The sequence below is a fragment of the Labrus mixtus genome, chromosome 4 (assembly GCF_963584025.1).
Source record: "Labrus mixtus chromosome 4, fLabMix1.1, whole genome shotgun sequence".
Lineage (NCBI taxonomy): Eukaryota > Metazoa > Chordata > Actinopteri > Labriformes > Labridae > Labrus > Labrus mixtus.
The window spans coordinates 1,396,576-1,417,925 of record NC_083615.1 but is presented as its reverse complement, the minus strand read 5'-3'; the positions used below and the strand labels follow the sequence as shown (position 1 = coordinate 1,417,925).

The window sequence follows — 21,350 nt, the reverse complement described above, 5'->3', positions numbered from 1 at the left end:
TTCCAGCATATAGAGCACCATTGTGACCCTCGCTCTGCCACTGTGGTTGGTAGGTTGAGCAAATTCACCCGCCACTGCAAAAAGACACCCGTATGTGACGAGTGCTGATTTCCAACCCTGTTTTATACAGTTCTAGTTGTACAAATGTCCTAAAGGTCATGGTTGCTGTTAAATACTAACATGTTAGTTTAATGTTTAAAGTTTCAGACTCAATGTCTTGTTATTGGCATTATTCAGGGCAGATCAGACGGACAAATCATGTTAGGATCAAAACAAACTGCACTGAGGTGCTGCATCAGGTACTTAGGCAGACAGGAAGGAAGAGAAAATCTAATTAAGGATCACATCAGGTAATGAGATGTGGAGAGTGACCATTTCTGTCTTTCACATTTTTCCTGCTGGTGTCTCACCTGTTTGTTATTTTGTCCTCAGGTTGTTTTACCTGCATGAACGTCTTTTATTGTCCTCTGATCAATCTGGAGATCAGAAGATGGGTAATCAAGGGGGCAAAGAGGAGAACAGAGCAAAGTCTCCTCTGTCCAGCTGTCTCTCTATGAAGAGTGACCAGTCTAAAGGTTTTCCTCCACACTTCAGTAATGAACCAGGACCCTCAGATCAGAAGATGAGTGATCGAGGAGACAAAGAGGAGGACAGAGCAGAGTCTCCTCTGTCCAGCTGTCTCTCTATGAAGAGTGACCAGTCTAAAGGTTTTCCTCCAGCCTTCAGTAATGAACCAGGACCCTCAGATCCACAGTAAGAGAACTTTTTTTAATCACCAAACTGTCAAGCTAAAAAAAGAGTCCTGAACACCATAATGTGTTGATTTTCTTGTTTTTAATCATCAACCTGCACACAGTGATCATACAGAGAAAGTCACTGAACTCATAACAACATACTAAGGATTATATATATGTATTATATGTTTATAGATAAGATAATATGATTTCAGTATTGACTCTTTGGTTGTGTATCTCATCGTCTTCTCTGTGATTCTGCAGGAAGAAGTCTTTTAAACTGATCCTGAAGTTTAGTGAGATCTGCTGTGATCGTTTTCTTTGAATCATTTTTTCTGTTGTGTCCACTCTTTGTTTGTCTTTTTTTATTTTTTTATCATGACTACACAATGAGATCTTTTTTTTTTACTGAAGTACAGTAACATCCAGTGTAAGATGCACTTTTAATACCTGTTTTTTTTTCATTTTAAAAGTTGGCTGGGTCTTATACAAAGGTGCATCTAATATACCAGTATAACATGTTGACACATGAGCCATCATTACCGCGGGTGCAGAAGTCACCATCACTGGGTGCGACCGGACGCGATTAAAAAACCATCCCCGTTCATTGGGCCTGATTTACTAAAGGTTTGTGTGTCTTAAAACGTGTGCAAACTTGATACCACCAGCTAAAAATGTGTTAACTGATCTACCAACGGTGCGCTGTGAGGATTTAATCTTTCATATGAGCAAAACAACACACATTGTCCATTTAGTACGTTTGACTTAATGAATATTCAATATGGGGCGTTTCTGTCCTAGAAAGGAGAAAATGTAAACAAGTTAAGTTAGTACACACATTGTGATTTACCAAGCAGAGAAAAACTGAGGTGATTGTGACGGTGTCTGAATTTAACACCTTTGAAAAGAACGTGCTAACCCAGGAGACCAGTGTTACACACAACAGACTGCTGTTATTGAAGTTAGGAGGAGACATAGGCACAATCAAAGAAGGCACACAGATCACGTTATTCCCCACACATGTTAATATGTTTAGAATGACAGCAGGAAACACCATGATTAAACTATATTGTTGCCTATTTAAACAAAACTGAACATTCACAGCCTCTGCATTCTAAAGAATTTCAACATTGATGTTTATTTCTTCCTATTTCCCTCTTCTCAACAACATTTTATTTTAAACTTGGATTTATTTTTTCTCGGGCTGTGCGTCTCTCCTCCAGCTCGTGCGCTCCTCTCCATAGTGCGCTCGTCTCCTCCCTACACAGCCCGCTGCTGCTACGCTTGGATGGGGGGACCTCACCACTGCTTGTACCCCCGTCTTCGATACCTCTTTCCAGAGCATTTCTGTCCGATCAGACAGAGCGCTGGCCAGCTGTCTGGTGCTCAACAATGTGCCGAGTGTCACGCCTGACACAGCTCACACCTCCTGCACAATGTATGACAATTCATCTTCAAAAGATGAAGAAAAGAGAGGCCCTGTTTAATGCCCAGGTCTTCTTATAAGCCAAATTTTCTTTTTGTAATATTCAGTTTTATCTGATAGAACTCAAAAATACTGTACGTTCATTTACCTCTTCCACTGATACCTATTTTGCGCTTGCAGTCGTCTTGCTTTCTATCCAAACTTTCCATGACGTCAACCAGTCGAAGACACAAAAGCCTAACTTAAATAGTACCGCCTCCACAAGGTTTGCACCTGGTGTCATTCACGCACATTTTCTGAGTAGATCACCCGAAAATCATTTTTTTAGAGTGAACACGCAATTTAGTCCTCTTTACTTGGGACCTTAGTAAATCAGGCCCTCAGTGTATTAAGAGCTGATTGCACGCTGTTCTGGGAAAGACAGCGACACAGACCAGTCTGGCTGCGCTACTTTTTCAAAACTTTTCCCTCAAGAGGTCATAATAATTAATTTACAGAAAACTGTAGGATATTGTTCCATAAATAAACCTTGTTGAACGCTCTTTTGATTGAAAGAGTCCTTTATTAAAGTTAAAGAGAAACAAGCGGAGTCGGGCAGAGAGCTCGCAAGCTAGGGGTCTCTGCTTCACAACTTTCCCTGCAGGCTGAGAGCTCGACTACCGTACTGTAGCTGGTAGGAGAGCAGACTCCACAAAGAGAAAACAGACTAAAAGGGTGACAGAGCTGAACAGTAACTGCAGGTTTTGGACTTCGCTGAACACAATAAAAACTGTCACGCAGGAAGAGAGTGTAAACTTTATTTTCTCTCTGAGAGACCTTCAAAAACACAACTCATCTCATAACAGTGCAACTTATATTTAGTATTTTATGTTGTTTTTTTTACTCCTGCACATGCTCAGTGTGCAGGTCACGACACGGCTCCTGCACATGCTCAGTGTGCAGGTCATGACACGGCTCCTGCACATGCTCAGTGTGCAGGTCATGACATGGCTCCTGCACATGCTCAGTGTGCAGGTCATGACACGGCTCCTGCACATGCTCAGTGTGCAGGTCATGACACAGCTCCTGCACATGCTCAGTGTGCAGGTCATGACACAGCTCCTGCACATGCTCAGTGTGTAGGTCATGACACGGCTCCTGCACATGCTCAGTGTGCAGCTCTCTATAGAGCTGATTAATAACTTTTCAAAGGTCTCAGGTCTCAACCTAAATATTAAACATTTGAACTTATGGCTGTTAAAGATTGTAATGTTCCCCATATTTGTAATAATCCAGTGAATCACCAGGTCACATACCTGAGAGTAGTTATCACCAAGGAGCAAAATATAAGGTGCACCTTAAATTTGAATCCTATTGTTGATAAAACTCTTGTTTACAAAGAGATTTATCTCTGAGACGAAGGACCTTGCTCTCAAAAGCTGAGGGCATTTCCACACTCACTAATCCGGCTCTATCTTTAGATGTTGACTAAAATGTAACCAAAAGATTTGATTATATGTTGTTTAACTTTCTGTGGAAAAACAAAATACATTATGTTAAAAAGAACGTGACAATAAACACAAGTCAATGTGGGGGCTTGAACTTTTTAGACTTCACAGCTCTTAACATTCAAAGTGAACAGGCTGAGACATTTTTAAATAACCCAACATCTCTATGGAATATGATTCCTAATTATGTTTTTTCTAAAGTTGGTTGCCTGGAATTTTATTACTGTGCAACTATAATATCAGTAAAATCCTGATCAAACTATCCAACTTCCATAAACAGATACTCTTGACTTGGTCTTTCATCTTGAAACATAACTTCTCTCCACACAGATATTACATCTGGAACAATAAGGACATTCTCTACAAAAATGAATCCCTGTTTTTTGAAAACTGGTTGTAAATAACATCACACTTGTAGGTCAGTTATTGGACTCAGATGGTAGACTCTCTGGTTACACAGACAGACTTCTGAAACATGCTCACTGCGGAGGACATGGCACACCTTTTTAAAACTCTGCTTTTTGTGGCTCTATTTGATTCAGTCCACCACTGGTTTCTAAATGTCAGTCTCAGTTTTCACAGCTTTATGATTTCCCTTATCTCCACAGAATAACAAAGGGGTCTGTTTCTGTGGAGGAGCAGCTGTCCAGCTGTGCTTTGTGTCAGGACGTCCTAAGAGATCCAGTTTCTACCAGCTGTGGACACTGGTTCTGTAGACAGTGTCTCACCTCATACTGGGACCAGTCCACTTCATCAGGAGAGTCCTCCTGTCCCCAGTGTGGAGAACAAGGACTGCAGATATCCAGTAAGTCCAGCACTGTAATAAGTAAGACTGAAGTCATTGTGTCTAAAAACAAGACAAAGCAGTTAGTATTTTCATTGATATATAGTTAAATGAAACATTTACATTTTATCTGATTCTTGTTGTCAGTTTATATTCAGTATATTTTATTTCTCTTGTAGCAGCACACATTTATTACACGGATGTTTTTGTGTCATGCAGTTTGCTTAATGTGTAATAATGAAAATTGTGTATTTGATCATTTTATAAATCCAGTCTCAGGATATGTTTCTTCTCTTTCAGCAGATAGAGGTCTGCAGGAGGTTACAGATGAACTTAAGATCAGTCTGAGGAAGAGATGTGAACATGTGACTGAAGGAAGTGATGAAACAGGAAGTAGAACCCTCCTCAACAGGATCTACACTGAGCTCTACATCACAGAGGGACAGAGTGAAGAGGTGAACACCCAACATGAGGTGAGACAGCTTGAGACAGACTCTAAAAAGAAGACCCTCCATGAGACTCCAATCAAGTGTCAGGACATCTTTAAAGCCTTACCCGACCAACAGAACCACAAGACAGAAGCTCAACCCGACCAACAGAAGCAAAAGACAGAAGCTCAACCCGACCAACAGAACCACAAGACAGAAGCTCAACCCGACCAACAGAAACAAAAGACAGAAGCTCAACCCGACCAACAGAACCAAAAGACAGAAACTCAACCTGACCAACAGAACCAAAAGACAGAAGCTCAACCCGACCAACAGAACCAAAAGACAGAAGCTCAACCCGACCAACAGAAACAAAAGACAGAAGCTCAACCCGACCAACAGAAACAAAAGACAGAAGCTCAACCCGACCAACAGAAACCCATCAGAGTGGTTCTGACAAACGGGGTCGCTGGTGTTGGAAAAACCTTCTCAGTGCAGAAGTTCACTCTGGACTGGGCAGAGGGCTCAGAGAACCAAGACCTCAGTCTGGTGATCCTGCTTTCATTCAGGGAGCTGAACTTGATCAGAGATGAGGAGTACAGTCTTCTTGAGCTGCTCCGTGTTTTCCATCCAACATTACAGAAGGTCACAACAGCAGAGACGCTCGCTGTCTGTAAACTGTTGTTCATCTTTGACGGCCTGGATGAAAGCAGACCGTGGTTGAACTTCAAAAACATGGAGGTTGTGTCTAGTGTCACAAAGAAATCACCGTTAAACACACTGTTGACAAACCTCATCAAGGGGAATCTGCTCCCCTCAGCTCTCATCTGGATAACTTCTCGACCTGCAGCAGCCAATCAGATCCCTCCTTCATGTGTTGACAGGGTAACAGAAGTACGAGGCTTCACTGACGCCCAGAAGGATGAGTACTTCAGGAAGAGGTTCAGTGATGATGAAGATCTGTCCAGCAGAATCATCTCACACATCAAGACATCCAGGAGCCTCCACATCATGTGTCTGATCCCGGTCTTCTGCTGGATCACTGCCACAGTTCTGGAGCACATGATGAGCACAGAGCAGAAAGGAGAGCTGCCCAAGACCCTGACTGACATGTACTCACACTTCCTGCTGGTTCAGACAAAGAGGAAGAAGAACAAGTATGGAACATCATATGAGTCCTCAGAAACTGAGGAACTCACCAAATCTGACGGGGAAGTTCTTCTGAAGCTGGGGAGGCTGGCGTTTGAACATCTGGAGGATGGAAACATCATGTTCTACAAAGAAGACCTGGAGCGTTGTGGTCTTGATGTCACAGAGGCCTCGGTGTACTCAGGAGTTTGTACAGAGATCTTCAAAACAGAGTGTGTGATCTTCCAGAAAACAGTCTACTGCTTTGTTCATCTGAGCGTTCAGGAGTTCCTGGCTGCAGTCTACATGTTCCACTGTTTGACAAACAGGAACACAGGTGTAGTGATGGCTTTCCTTAAAAACATCAACATCATTTTTCAAACTCCTGAAAGTGATGACTTATCCCTGGATGTCTTCCTGAGGAGTGCCATGGAGAAATCCCTGAAAAGTAAAAATGGTCACCTGGACATGTTTGTTCGCTTCCTTCATGGCCTCTCTCTGGAGTCCAACCAGAGACTCTTAGGAGTCCTGCTGGGTCAGAGAGACAACAGTCCAGAAATGATCCAGAGAGTCATCAACAACCTGAAGGAGATGAACAGTGATGATATCTCTCCTGACAGAAGCATCAACATCTTCCACTGTCTGACGGAGATGAACGACCTCTCAGTCCATCAGGAGATCCAAGAGTTCCTGAAGTCAGGGAACAGATTAGAGGAACTCTCTGAGATCCACTGCTCTGCTCTGGCCTACATGCTGCAGATGTCAGACGAGGTTCTGGATAAGTTGGACCTGAAGAAGTACAAGACATCAATCCAAGGACGAGTGAGAGTGATTCCAGCTGTGAGGAACTGCAGGAAGGCAAAGTAAGTCCAGATGTGATTAAATATGATTAAAAATAAGCTGTTTAGTTCTTCAAATATATACTATACAATATCTAGGTTTTTGAAAACAGTGTTTATCTGAAATATTAACAAACTCTTCAGTCACTTGTATTTTGTTATAAGTTTTCTTGAGCTGCTTTAAATGCTGTGAGTGAAATATGTCTTTTTTTAGATCTAGTGTTTACCAACTTCAAGGTCTCAGGTCATTTGTTTCATAATAATCCCGACATTTACTATTTTTCTTGTATCATCCTATTAGTGTCAGTAATAACAATAGTTATTATTGTTACAATAAATATTATTATCATAACAACTAGGGCTGTCGCGGTAACCGCAAAAATGAATAACCGCGGTAAAAACAAGATCTCAGCGGTGATCGCACGTTGAGTCACTTCACCCCACATAATGTTCAGATGGACTCACAGGAAACTGCACTGGTACCTAAACCCAATGTAACTTTGCCCCTTTGTTAACATTTCAGTTTTCAGTCAAATGAAAAAGGAGAACCAGCTGATTTAGATGATGCAATTTGTCAAATCTAGCAAAAAACATCTGTGTGAAATGAGGAAACATCTCATTTTAGCTCTGACCTCACAAATATGCCTCATATCAATCAATCAATCTTTATTTGTATAGCGCCAGTTCATAACAAGTGTCATCTCAAGACGCTTTACAAAAAGCAGGTCAAAGACTTTACTCTTATTTAATATTACAAAAGAGCAGGTAAAAAGACCTTACTTATTTCAATATTACAAAGACCTAAAGATCCATCATGAGCACTTTAGCAAAGCAGCAACATTTACAGTGGTAAGAAAAAACTTCCTTTTAACAGTCAGAAATCTTCAGCAGGATCCCAGGCTCATGATGAAACAGCCCTCGTGCCAAGACTGGACCTGGCTTGAAGAAAGGAAAGGGGGAGATGGGATAAGATGCAGGAAGAGGGATAGGGAACAGGGGGGGGGAGCTCAGGAGTTCCCAGGAAATGATGTTGTTAGTAACCGAGATTTACAGACAGTGACATGCAGTAATATGATCTCACATAGAGAGAGAGAGAGAGAGCGAGAGGGAGAGAGAGAGAGAGAGAGACAGAGGGAGAGAGAAGAAGAGAAAGAGAGATAAGAGAGAGAGAGAGGAAGAGAAAGAGAGAGAGAGAGGAAGAGAGAGAGAGAGGGAGACGTCTTGTCTTGATTTAAACCGCTCGGACATTTTTGTTTTCCTCTTTCATGGACTCGAGCCAACGTCACGAGATTAAAGTCTGAAGAGTTGTGTTAGCGTGCGTGGAAAGGGACATTTGATTAGTTTTTCTGTCCTCACTTTATGCTGATGTAAAGGGTTAAAAAAACGTGTATATAATTCATTAAAATGTGTATCGTCTAAAGCTAAAAACAAAGGTTATCAAAAAGTTAAAAATGGATTACAAGATTTGAAAACTGTTAAAAGTCATTGGGACAGTCAGAACAAATGTATTGAGTTAAAAAGAGACCCCAATATATCTTTTTATGTTTATGTGTCTAAAATAGCTGTTTAGAGCCGAATTCCAGTGCACTGAACTTGTTACTATGTTATTGCAATCCTCAATGAGGTCACTAGAGGACGCATAGCACTTGTGAGGAGCATAATACCCCAAAGAGGCAAGTTCTAAACTGTGTTGCTTCTTTGTATTTACATACAGGTGGGTAAAGTATAACGGTTGTAGTTGAGTATTTTTACATTTAGGCATGAAAAGTAGATGTTAAGCATGCTAGGCTAGCTCACCTGTTGCTAGTAAGTAATAAGATTACGGAGCATGTGGAAATGCTGAGACACATTAAAGGGGTTTGTTTTGCTAATGATTCAGAAATCAGAGCTAATGTAAACATGTCATGTTCTTATTTGTGTATATGTTTCTTGTTGACTTGAAATAGAGACAGCTGTGTGTGAATGTGTGATATTTGAGGCTGAGTATGCTAATTTGAGTAAGTAAAAACCACAGCTACTCAGGTTAAAATTGTATATATTTAATAAATAAATAAATCCTGCAGCCGAGCTGAACACAGCTAAACTGTGTTGCTTCTTTGTCTTTACATACAGAAACTTCTGCTCTGGCAGCACTAGGCCAGGTCGGGGGAGCAACACTGACAGTAGAAGAACTTAAAGTAACACCATTAACCAGATAACTGTTTAGTAAAAGTGACATGATTACTGAAGTTACCAACAGTAATACCTTACATCACGTTACAGACAGAAGGTGGCCGGGTGGATAAAAAAGTAAACCGGACAAAATAATACATTTTGTTTTTGTTTTACACACCTTTGTTCCAGTACAGTTAATAGTGTTAGTAAGGTATTATGTTCAGCGGAAAATTAAAAGTATTATGCTCACCTTTATTTTTGTTCAAGGAAGTCGTGTCAGCAGACTGGGGACTCAATTTATGTTGTTTGTTGACACAACAGAGCACACACACACACAGAGACACACACACACACACACACACACACACACACACACACACACACACACACACAGAGACATACACACACACAGACACACACACAGAGACACACACAGAGACACACACGCAGACACACACACAGAGACAAACACACACACACACACACACACACACACAGACACACACAGAGACATACACACACACAGACACACACACACACACACACAGACACACACACACACACACAGACACACACAGAGACATACACACACACAGACACACACACAGAGACACACGCAGACACACACACACACACACACACAGAGACACACACAGAGACATACACACACACAGACACACACACAGAGACACACACAGAGACACACGCAGACACACACACAGAGACAAACACAGACACACACACAGACACACACACACACACACACACACACAAACACACAGAGACACACGCAGACACACACACACATACACACAGAGACACACACACACACACACATACACACAGAGACACACGCAGACACACACACACACAGACACACACACACACACACACACACACATACACACAGAGACAAACACAGAGACACACACAGAGACACACAGACATACACACAGAGACACACACACAGACACACACACACAGAGACACACGCAGACACACACACACACACAGAGACAAACACACACACACACACACACACACACACACACACACACACACACACACACACACACACAGAGACAAACACACACACACACACACACACACACACACACACACACAGACACACACACACACAGACACACACAGAGACACACACAGAGACAAACACACACACACACACACACACACACACATTTTTACTTTTAGTGCAACAGAACACAGTGGATCTTTGATCCATACGGCCGTGTGTTGGGAACAAACGTGATCTGGTCACTTTTTCCGTTCACTGTCACCGTGTCTGCAGCTAACTTAACGATAGCGACGTCATCTCACAGCCTGCTGTAGTCTGTGAACATCTCAACACAGACTCTGTTAAACTGCCCTGCGTTAGACACACTGATGATATAGTACACACACACACACACACGTTTACAAGTGATGGAAATGTTTGTTAACAAAAGTGAGTTCAGATCAGCTGAACCTCTGATGTGAAAAACACAATTCGTCAAAACATTAAGACATTCCTTTAAATAACATATTATGTACCATTAATGTCATGACAGGTTTTCAGACTGTGGACTGTCAGAGACTCACTGTGAAGTCGTGGCCTCAGCTCTGAAGTCCAACCCCTCCCATCTGAGAGAGCTGGACCTGAGCAGAAACAATCTGCAGGATTCAGGAGTGAAGCTGCTGTGTTCTGGACTGAAGAGTCCAAACTGTAGACTGGAGACTCTGAGGTAAGACAACAGGTTTAATTTCTCTGTTCAGATTCATATGATGTGAAACTAAACTGTAGACTTCAGGCTGATAATCAAATGATCCACACTGAGGATCTTAATGCTGAAGTCCATTTTCTTCTTCTGTGGTTTTATCCACAGAGTGGTAGCAATTTAAAGCCTTACATTTTAAACCTAAATATATATAAAAAATAACTTGTTGTATATTTCACTCTTTACCACCTGAACAGCTGATTTTTAGATAAATTATGAATAATTAAACAAAGAAAAACAATCATTCCAATTTTAACCATCAGATGTAAAAATAAAGTCAAACACTTGTTTTGTCTGAGATGTTTGTGACACTGTGAGATTCTGAAACTGTCAAAGGAAAGTTTAAATTGAAGACTCTTTGATTGAATGTCTTCTCTATAACTAGAATAAATATTACAGATGTTTACTTTGTTCACTTTTGCAGACGTCTTTTTTTTTTTCCCTTACTCTTATCTCAGGGCAGGGATGTCAAACATACGGCCCGCGGGCCCACCAGCAGGTTTCATCTGGCCTGTGAGACGTTTTGGGAAGAAGGAGGAAATGTATTGAAAAATATTTTGAGATTTTTTATAAATTAAATATTTGTAATACTTATTTTCCCCGAATTGTATTAAAACCTATAATGAGCAACGTAAAGGTTGATATCATGATACGAAAATTAATGAAACGGGGCACTTTGTGAACTATTTTCTCAGCAGGGAGTATCATAAAAAAGACGAGTGGCCGAGTGCACGAGCTGCTCCTGCATTACGCTGGTAATACATCACATCAGCAAACAGGCTCACATCCAGTGTAGTTTGTGGACACCGGCGTTGAGCCTGATGATAGACTTATTTTACCTCTGGTTATTGTAAAAACAGTAAATTAAAATGAATATTCACTGATTTTATTTACAGATGGTTCATTTTTAGGTCACCCAGAGGTGAACGTGTTGATCACCTAAAAGTTTCAGCGTGACATCACTTCTAAATGCAGTAGCCTGCTGTTGCGCCTTTATCACCAGCTTTAATCAGACCGTAAAAATATAACTATTACTGAACATTTCATTCTTATACAAAAACAATATCACGCACAGGCTGTCCGATCATACAGATGTCTGCTGGTTTAACTGAGGAGCAGCGCTAAAATCAGGGGTGCAAACTTGTCAGCTTTCGGCGAAATTCGCCGTTTTCGATCCCAAATAGGTCATTTGTGTGATTTATTTAGATCTGCAATAAAAATATTTGGAGAGGGTTGGGGGGTCTATGACGCGGCGAGCACGGTCCCTGCAAACGTCGAGTCGTTTCATACTGACTGCGGTCAGAGCGCTCTCATTGCTCAACACGCCCCGAAGAAAGTACTTCCGGGCCCTGTAGCCAATCATGGCAACGTATAGACTGTAAATAGTATGTTGCGGTCGGCGCGGTGCGCGGCTGGGCGCTCAGACCCTCCGCGGACCATTCTCGCGCCGACCGCGATTGCGCAATATCGCCGCGCCCCGACCGCAAGAAGCATGAAACCTGATTCAATGAGTCGCAAAGTGCAGCGCATGGCTAATTTACATAACGTTATGTTTTCCGTGAAAACACTGTGGAAAGATTCGAAGTCTGGCTAGCAAGCCAGCCTTTCTGTTAAACATGCTGTCTGATCATAACGTTTGGTAGCCATAGGTAAAGATGTTGAGAGAAATGCGTAACTTCATACAGCTTTCTGGTTTGTTATTATCTCAGGCAACATTAATGTGACAGTGTCAACACATGTAATAAGGTAAGGTAGGCCAGAGGGAATATAAACTTAATGAAAACCAGCAGGAGCAAAACATCAGGTTAATATATTGATAATGTTACATATTTAATTATAGAAGATATGTGAAAATATTGTCATACTTGATGACTGCATTATGATGCTCTCTCAGACTCTGCTCTGAGAGCTACTTGCATAGTGACTGCCCTTCACGTCACCCCTTAGTGGAACATGGTAAGCCCTGTTCTGCAAATTCATCCCATTTATAAAAAGGGACTGAAGGTTGGGAGCAAGGGTTCTTCATGTTTCACTGAAGCTTTATCAAAAAGTTAGAACATAGATATCGACAAGCAATTGTGTTTTTCTTATTGTTTCCACCGCTTCTTCAGTAGGTCTGAATGCTAAAGTCTTCTGTAAATTCACAATTTAAAGCTGATATTAAAAAAAAAGATCCCGGGGGGGGCATGCCCCCGGACCCCCCTAGGATGTTTGGATCCATGTCACCTTTTTCATCCCTGATGAGTTTGCACCCCTGTAAAATGCTTCCTTGATTTGCGCATGGAGATGGCACAGATTCAAGGCGCATAAAAAGTCAGTGACAGAGTTAGATTACGATATTGCGGACACGTAGAAGAACGGACTGCCAGACTCATATCAAAAGTGGTTTAACTGAGTTTACATAGTTGAAGAAGTTGAACTCCACACGGAGCTGATCAGACTGCAGTGATCAACGCTGAAGGATCAATTCAAGTCTGTTGGTTTGGAAACATTTGATGTCTGACAGTGAAATACCTGAAGATGACTGTTTGCATCAAAGACACTCTGTGTGTTTGTGACAACATATTCATGTGAGCAGGTTTAATCTGTGATGAACCTTAACGAGTGCAAACTGTGCTGTGGCCTGACACACAGATCTAAAGTCTCTCTCTCTCTCTCTCTCTCTAATGCACTGATCCCAGGGCAGGTAGAATAACCTGTCAAAGTTTCTATAACCTTGAACAGCAATATTAAAACATAATTATTGATGTTTTCTTCTGTAATGTGGTACATTTAAATATTTCCATGTGCCAACATGCAGTTTGCAATGACAGAGTTAACCCCTCTGCTTAATGTACTTTTACATTTTATGCTTTAACATGCAAGTACCTTTATTTGTCTTTTTTTCTTTTCTTTTTTCTTTTTTTCTTTAATTTTTCTTTTAACATTAAACAACATTAATATCTTGATCGATATTAAACATATGACCTGAAAAACAAACAACAGAACAAACGAGTGTCACAGATACTTGAGCCTGTTGGTTGGATGAGGATTACATTTTTCTACACATAATTTGTTGTGTATGATGCTTATGTTCCTGTTTTGTTTATATATGTTAAACATTTTTCCCCAGCCTTTGTCGAACTGATCTTCTTTAATTTTCAACTTGTAGGTTATTTTTTCCATCACAAGGATATCATGTATGATTGACAGCCACTGTCTGTGGTTTGGAGTGTCAGTCTTTAGTCAGTTCTTAGTAATGGTTTTCTTTGCTGCTGCGAGTAGAATCTTGACCAAGCATTGGTCTCCTGCATGCACAGATCCTTCCAAGTGTCCCAGGTATAAAACAAGACATGATCGAGGGATTTCATAACCCAGCACTTTGCACAGAGCTGAATGTATATCATCCCAGAAAGGTTTGATCTTGATGCAATACCAGAAAATATGTGTATGGTTTGGATCCATGTTGTTGCATAGTCTCCAGCGTGGCTGTTGAATATTCATTTGTTTACTTTTAATCTTGGGTGTAATGAAGTACCGAATTAGATTTTTCCAAATGAATTCTCTCCATATCTGTGATTGTGTCGTGGTTTGTGTACTTTTCAACATTCCAGACCACATTTCTTCTGGGATCTCCTCATTCAGCTCTCTTTCCCATTTGACCTTGACATACAGTGTTGAATCATTTTTTGATTCCATTAAACAACAGTACAGGTTAGACACAGCTTTTTTAACTACAGTACTGTATGCTTGTGTAAGTAACTTAATGATAGGATGTATTTCGTCCTCATTTTTCTTAATGTTTTTAATATAATAGTCTCTCATTTACAGATATCTGAAGAAATCCTGATTTGTTAGATCATATGTATTTTTAAGTTCTTGAAAACTTCTCATCTGACCCTTCTTAATAACTGTACATATGGCTGTTATTTGTCCAGTTTTTAAATGTAGGATCCAACTTTAGGGGGTTAAATTTCTCATCAAAAGCAATCCATTTTAATAATCCCAGATCCTTCCCTAATTTGAACTGCTTAACAGTGGAGTACCATATGTCCAGTGTAAATGATGTTAATGGGGCTAAATGTTCTTCCGCTCTCATCTGGACAGGTATCTCTCTTTCACCAATACTTGTATTTAAATGTAGACATTTCAATATCTTTTCATTGAGCTACATAACCAGCATTACACCAATACATGAGTGGATGTAATTGTGTTGCTTTAAAGTATTCCTTTAAGTTCAGAAGAGCCATTCCCCCTTTATCTTTAGACAGCTGAAGTGTGGTGTAACGGATCCTCGGTTTTTTACCCTCCCAAATAAATCGTGATATAAGCTTATCCCATTTGATAAATTGAGCTTGTGGTATGTTTACAGGCAGAGATAGAAATAAATATATCAAAAGTGGTAATATGTTCATTTTCACCACACTTATCCTATCATGGAGCCCCAGTGGATAGGTGGACCATCTTTCAATGTCTTTCCTTATATTGCTGTCTATCTGTCCATAATTACTTTGATATAGTTTTGATAAGTTGTTGGTTATATTTATACCAAGGTATTTTAGTGATCTTGCTTCCCAGTTTATTCTGAATACTTTAAGTTTTTGGTTTGGTGAGCAGTTAAACATGAGAACTTAAGTCTTAAGTACATTTATCTTGTACCCAGAGTACGAACTGAAGTTTTATAGAATTTCCATAAGTTGCATAAACGTGTTCACAGGGTCCTTTATGTAGATCATGACATCATCAGCAAACAGACTAATTATGTGTTTTTGTTTATTAAATTCTATTCCGGTTATTGAATTGTCTTGCCTGATCATTTGGGCTAACGGTTCAATATACAGAGCGAATAGAGTCGGGCTAAGACAGCAACCCTGTCTAGTTCCTCTCTCAAGTTGGAATCTATCAGAGAGAGAACCGTTAACCTTTACTCTCACCGTGGGGGCATTATAGATGGATTTAATGCATTGAATAGATTTTTCATTAAATCCAAACCTCTCCAATGTTAAATATAAAAACTCCCAATTGACTCTATCAAATGCTTTTTCAGCATCTAGGCTGATCAAAGCTACAGGTACATTTTCTTTGTGTATTCTGTGTATGATGTGTAATGTCCTTCTGACATTGTCTTGTGTCTGTCTTCCCCCTACAAACCCTGTCTGGTCTTCATCTATCAGGTCTGGTACAAATGCTTGGAGTCTGTTTGATATTATTGAGGTATACATCTTATAATCAACATTTAAAATCCATATTGGTCTGTAGTTTTGGCAGTAGTCCTTATCTTTTTGGGGTTTGGGGAGTACTGTGATTATTGCTTCCTTCCAGGTGGGAGGTACAATGTTTTCAGCCATGATCCAATTAAAAGTAGTTTGTAATAATGGAGACAATTTTTCGTACCACTCGGATGGAAATCCATCACTTCCAGGTGCCTTATTTGGTTTTAGTCTTCCTATGGTTTTCAGGATTTCCTCTGTGGTTATCTGTTCTGTTATGTGTTGATTCTGCGTTGTACCTATTGAGGGTAACTCCAAGGAGTCAAGGAATGTTCTAATGTCGTTTTGATATGAGGTAGATTGTTGAGTGTGAAGATCCTTGTAGTAATCTCTGAAGATCTTTTCAATTTCTCCTGGTTCGTATTTTAATTGGTTTGTTTTTGGATCATGCAGTTTATTGACAGTAATTTCGGCCTGTTGTCTTCGTAATCGTCTAGCTAATAATTTCACAGCTTTTGGGCCTGTTTCATAATAACTTTGTTTTAGATATCTTGCTTTTGTCTCTGCTTCAAAATGAAGCAAATCCTCTATTTTTTTCCTCAGCTCTTTTATTCGTTGTTGTATTTTTTGGTCAGTTTTTCCTTTATGCTTTTGTTCTAATTGTTTTAGTTCGGTTACATATATGTTGTATTGTTTTTCTCTCTCTTTCTTGAGGTTGCGATCAATTTCCCCTTTATTACTAATATCCCATAATATTGCTGGGTTTGTCTCACCATTATTATTTTCCTCCAAGTAAGTCTTTATTTCAGCTCTGATTTGCTCGACAACTGATTTGATATTAAGTATTCCCACATTTAGCCTCCATATTGTATTTCTCTGTCTACAATTCAGGAGTATCTTTAGGTAAACTGCACTATGATCAGAAACATCTGCCACTCCAATCTGACATTCTTATTATTAGTATTAGTATTATATCTCTATTTTCTTTTTGCATACAAAAATAGTCAATCCTGGAGTAGACAGAATGCGTTGATGAGTAATGACTGAAGTCTCTTTGCTGAGGATGCAGGTCTCTCCATACATAAAAAAAAACATTTCCTCCCACGCATTTTTAACCATCTTTGTTGTAGATTTCTTATTTCTCTTCACACTGGTCGTGTCCATGTCATAGTCCATTATTACATTGAGATCAGCTCCACATATGCATATACCTTCTGCTTCTACTGCTATTATATCAAATAAGGATTTGAAAAATTCCTTATTAGTCTCCGGTGGGGCATATATGTTCACCAATGTTATTAATGTCTGCCCAATTCTTCCTTTAACCATAATGTAACGTCCCTCTTTATCCTTTATTTCTTTTTGGCATTCAAACTTGATTAAATTGGATTTTAATATTGCTACCCCTCTTTTGCGAGTATTAAAGTGTGAACTATAGAAAGTGTTTCTAAATCCAAATCTTTTTCATTTCTCATGTTCTGATTTTGATAAGTGAGTCTCTTGAAGGAAATGTATCTGCATCTTTTCCTTTGTGAGTTTGGTCATAATTTTAGCTCTTTTGACTGGGTTTCCTAAGCCAGTGGTTCTCAAACTTTTTAGACTGTGTACCACCTCCGAAAATATTTGGCTCTCCAAGTACCACCATTATGGTAGATGTTAAAATACACTGTAGGCCTATTTTTACACACATTTCAAGCAAGAGGCAAATTAATTCATAAAAAGAATATTATTTATTATTGACTTCTGGCAGCCACGCTGTGCTGTAGGCCTACTAAGGGCTAGCGCTAAAACTGGCCCTTAAACTCCAAAAGAAGTGCAGAACAATACAAACCAACAACCTGTTTTAGAATATTTCATCTCCAGTGTTTCCCACTAATAGAGGATACCTGGGCCCAAGTATACTTCCGACCTGTTCTTATTTAATTTTTCATTTATTCATAAAATTGCTGCGTGCCTGAGAGAGCGAGAGGGAGCGGGTGCGCGCTCTGCAGGCTCCGTGCAACCAGAGCCGCTTTATTTTAAGTCTCTGCGTTCAACGTAACAAAACTGCCAAAAAAAAATCCCTCTCGAATCTTGCAGAGTGTTAAGACAACAAAAGAGAGCAGAATCACATCAGCTTCAGAGCGAGAGAGAGAGAGATAGAGAGAGAGGGTGAGCGATAAGTTCCACTGTCCGTACATGCAGCAAAACTGAAGCTTCTCCTGGCTCCGTTTTAAAAAAGTTAATGTACAGCTGCTTGCTGCCGATTGTGTGCTGAACTCCAATAAATAACAGAATATCTGTTAATGTAGGCCTACAGCTGCTTTCTGTTGTTTCAGTACTGAACTATAACGGAATATCGAGTGGAACTTTTCAAAACGCGAGGCGTACTCCTGTTGTTGTTTTTGTCTGTGCTCGAACATAAATTGAGCAGATTAAAGATGTTTGTTGCAAAAACTAGATTAATTTAGAGGGGAAAACACATTTGATATTAATACAACCCAATAGATACAAGACAGATAAGATAGGAGTATGACAAAAAAAATAAAAAATTGGCGTTTTATGCTGAACATTTTTGTTTTTTTTAATATTGTGGAGATTCTTTTGCGTACCACCACAGGGAGTCGGTGTTACACGTACCATAGTTTGAGAACCACTGTCCTAAGCCATTAACATTTAGAGACATTACTTTAATATCCTCTTGTTTTGTATTCATGAACTGTTATAGTTCTATTATCTTTGTAACAACACCTCCACAAGCTCTTAGTAAGACACTTTTGAACAATAAGTAACGTTTTGAACCACCTTTTAGAACATTGCACTTTAACTAAACACAGAAAAGGTGACCTCCATAAAGAGATGTCAACAAACTTTGTTTCATGTTGACTCTCTTTCTGTTTTGAGGGGGAGAGCCTCTCACAGTGAAAGGGCCCCGTACTAGTAGAGAGGTTCAGCCCACAAGGGGTTAATCTTCCCATACTAGACCAACAGTTTTATCTCTGTTCCTCTCAAGCCGTGAGTCCAGATATCTATAACCCTTTAAACCAGGCAATTGTTCGGCTTACCTTATTTCTTTAAGAGATTATGCCTTTCTTTTCCCCTCTCATTTAAACTAGACTTAAATTAAACACACATACAAGGCATGTTATGTAGCCAAAGGATATAGTCAAAAGATGGGAGTAGACTATGAGGAGACTTTTTCTCAACTGCCAACCTAACTAGTACAAGAGTCTTAATGCAAAAAGCTGCACAGGAAAACTTGATATTACATCAAATGGATGTTAAAACTGCTTACTTGCATGCACCAATAGACTATGAGATATACATGGAACAACCAGAGGGTTATGAGGTGAAATCTAGCACAAATGAGAAGTTGATGTTTAAGCTAGAAAAGTCACTGTATGGACTTAAACAGTCAGGCAGAAATTGGAACAAGACACTACATGAGTATTTGAGTGAAAACAATTTTGTCCAAAATCCTGCTGATCATTGTGTTTACACAAAAGAAACTGAAAATGAGAAGGTAATCATTTTAATATGGGTGGATGATTTAATCATTGCTGCAAGTGATGAAAATGTTCTTACAGATGTGAAGGACATGTTCACAGCCAGATTTAAGATGAAGGACTTGGGTAAACTGAAACATTTTCTTGGTATTGATTTTGAACAGAGTGAAAAATGTGTGAAAATGTCCCAGAAGAAATATGTGAAAAAGATACTTGAAAGGTTTGACATGCAAGACTGTAAACCTAGAGAGACACCTTGTGAACAAAAACTCAGCTACACTGATGATGCAGAAATGATGAGTGATGTCAAGAAATACAGAGAGGCCGTAGGGAGCCTTATTTATCTGACTACATGTACAAGACCAGAAGTGTCTTAGCATTTTACAGAACCAACAGAAGAACAATGGACTACTATAAAACATGTACTAAGCTACTTGAAAAGCACAAGTGAGAAAGAGCTGTGTTACAGACAATGTGAAAATGAGAAACTTGGACTACAAGCCTTCAGTGATGCAGACTGGGCAGCTGATGTTCGAGATAGACGCAGTACAACAGGTTACTGTGTGAGTCTAAACGAAAATGGTCCTATGATTTCATGGAAAACTAAAAAGCAACCTACTGTTGGGTTATCCACTTGTGAGGCAGAGTATATGGCGTTAGCTGCAACTACACAAGAATGTTTGTATCTTATACAACTATTACAGGGACTTGATGGACATCAGTATGTACTTCCTAAGGTTTATGAGGATAACCAAGGAACAATAGCATTGGCTAAGAATCCTGTAAACAGACAGAGATGTAAACATGTTGACATAAAGTATCATTTTGTAAGGTCAACTGTTAATGATGGAAAAATAAGTTTGAACTATTGCCCAACAGAACAGATGGTGGCAGATGTAATGACCAAACCAGCTACAAAGTTTAAGCTGAGAAAGTTTGACAAGATTTTGTTTGGAGATTAACCATGTTAAAAACACACAAAGTAAGGTGGAAAACCCTGTTTATTTTTGTTGTTTATTATAACAATGTGAGATCAAGTGGGGGTGTTGACATAAAGGGAAATGTGTATGCTCTCAATTGTAAGAAGGTTGTTCTATGTGGTGTTAATGACAAGTGACAGCAGCCAATGACATGCGCTCATATTCATAGTTGAAGTGTGCATGCATGTGTTGGGGTTGTATCAAGTCAACTTTGGTTATATTCTTTAATAATTATATTTAATTATTAATAATGTAAATAACAATATCATTAAACTATGTTTAATCAACTCTTGGGGCACCACCCTGTTATCAGGGAAATATAACAAAAATATCACTCAAATCAGTCTCAAATTAGTTATTTAATTACTAATATTATTAATAATTAATAACTATATTTAATAACTTGAAGGCGTGAAATCCGTACACAAAGCCCTCGCACCCAGCTTATATCACAATGCAAATACACCAGTAATCACAAACAACTGCTCTCTTAAATTATAACAGAATTTATTTAAACAAAGCAACATCAATCCAAAATCAATGAACTTAATCAAACAAATAACTATCATAAACTAATCTAAACAAACAGACATTATCAAGCAAACAGCATGGCACGTGTGTGTGTGTGTGTGTGTGTGTGTGTGTGTGTGTGTGTGGATGAGAGAGAGCGTGGGGGGGAGATAGTTGATAGATCCTTGGTGTATTATTCTTCAGGTAACAGTGGCTGTCTGTAGCACTCCTGTCCAGTTGCGTTCACCGACGTTGACGACAATAATAGGAAAGAATCTCTCTGTGCTCGAACCAGATAGTTACTGATTGAGTCAAAACTCCTAAAACAGGCCTTGGAGGTAGACCAGGTTGAAATGTGTGTTTCCCCTGAAGCTGGAAGCTTGTGAAGAGATGTATCCTCTGGTGTAGATAGACCACACATGAAGAGATGT

At 39.6% G+C, this 21,350-nt stretch overlaps 1 protein-coding gene across 6 annotated transcripts in view; it reads left to right on the top strand.

Moving 5' to 3' along the window:
• The first annotated feature begins 207 nt into the window (after positions 1-207).
• Positions 208-21,350, top strand: part of LOC132973514 (NACHT, LRR and PYD domains-containing protein 14-like) — an 85,116-nt gene continuing 63,973 nt past the window's right edge. For 4 of the 6 annotated variants that reach the window (XM_061037014.1, XM_061037018.1, XM_061037015.1 and 1 more), the window contains exons 1-5: positions 209-350; positions 433-753; positions 4,256-4,473; positions 4,732-6,850; positions 10,549-10,722. In XM_061037014.1, the coding sequence (XP_060892997.1) occupies positions 259-350; positions 433-753; positions 4,256-4,473; positions 4,732-6,850; positions 10,549-10,722 (2,924 nt within the window). In that variant the 5' untranslated portion in view covers positions 209-258. Of the gene's footprint in view, positions 351-432; positions 754-4,255; positions 4,474-4,731; positions 6,851-10,548; positions 10,723-18,827; positions 18,880-21,350 lie in introns of those variants that run through there. The other 2 variants (XM_061037020.1, XM_061037019.1) reach the window with 2 other exon arrangements.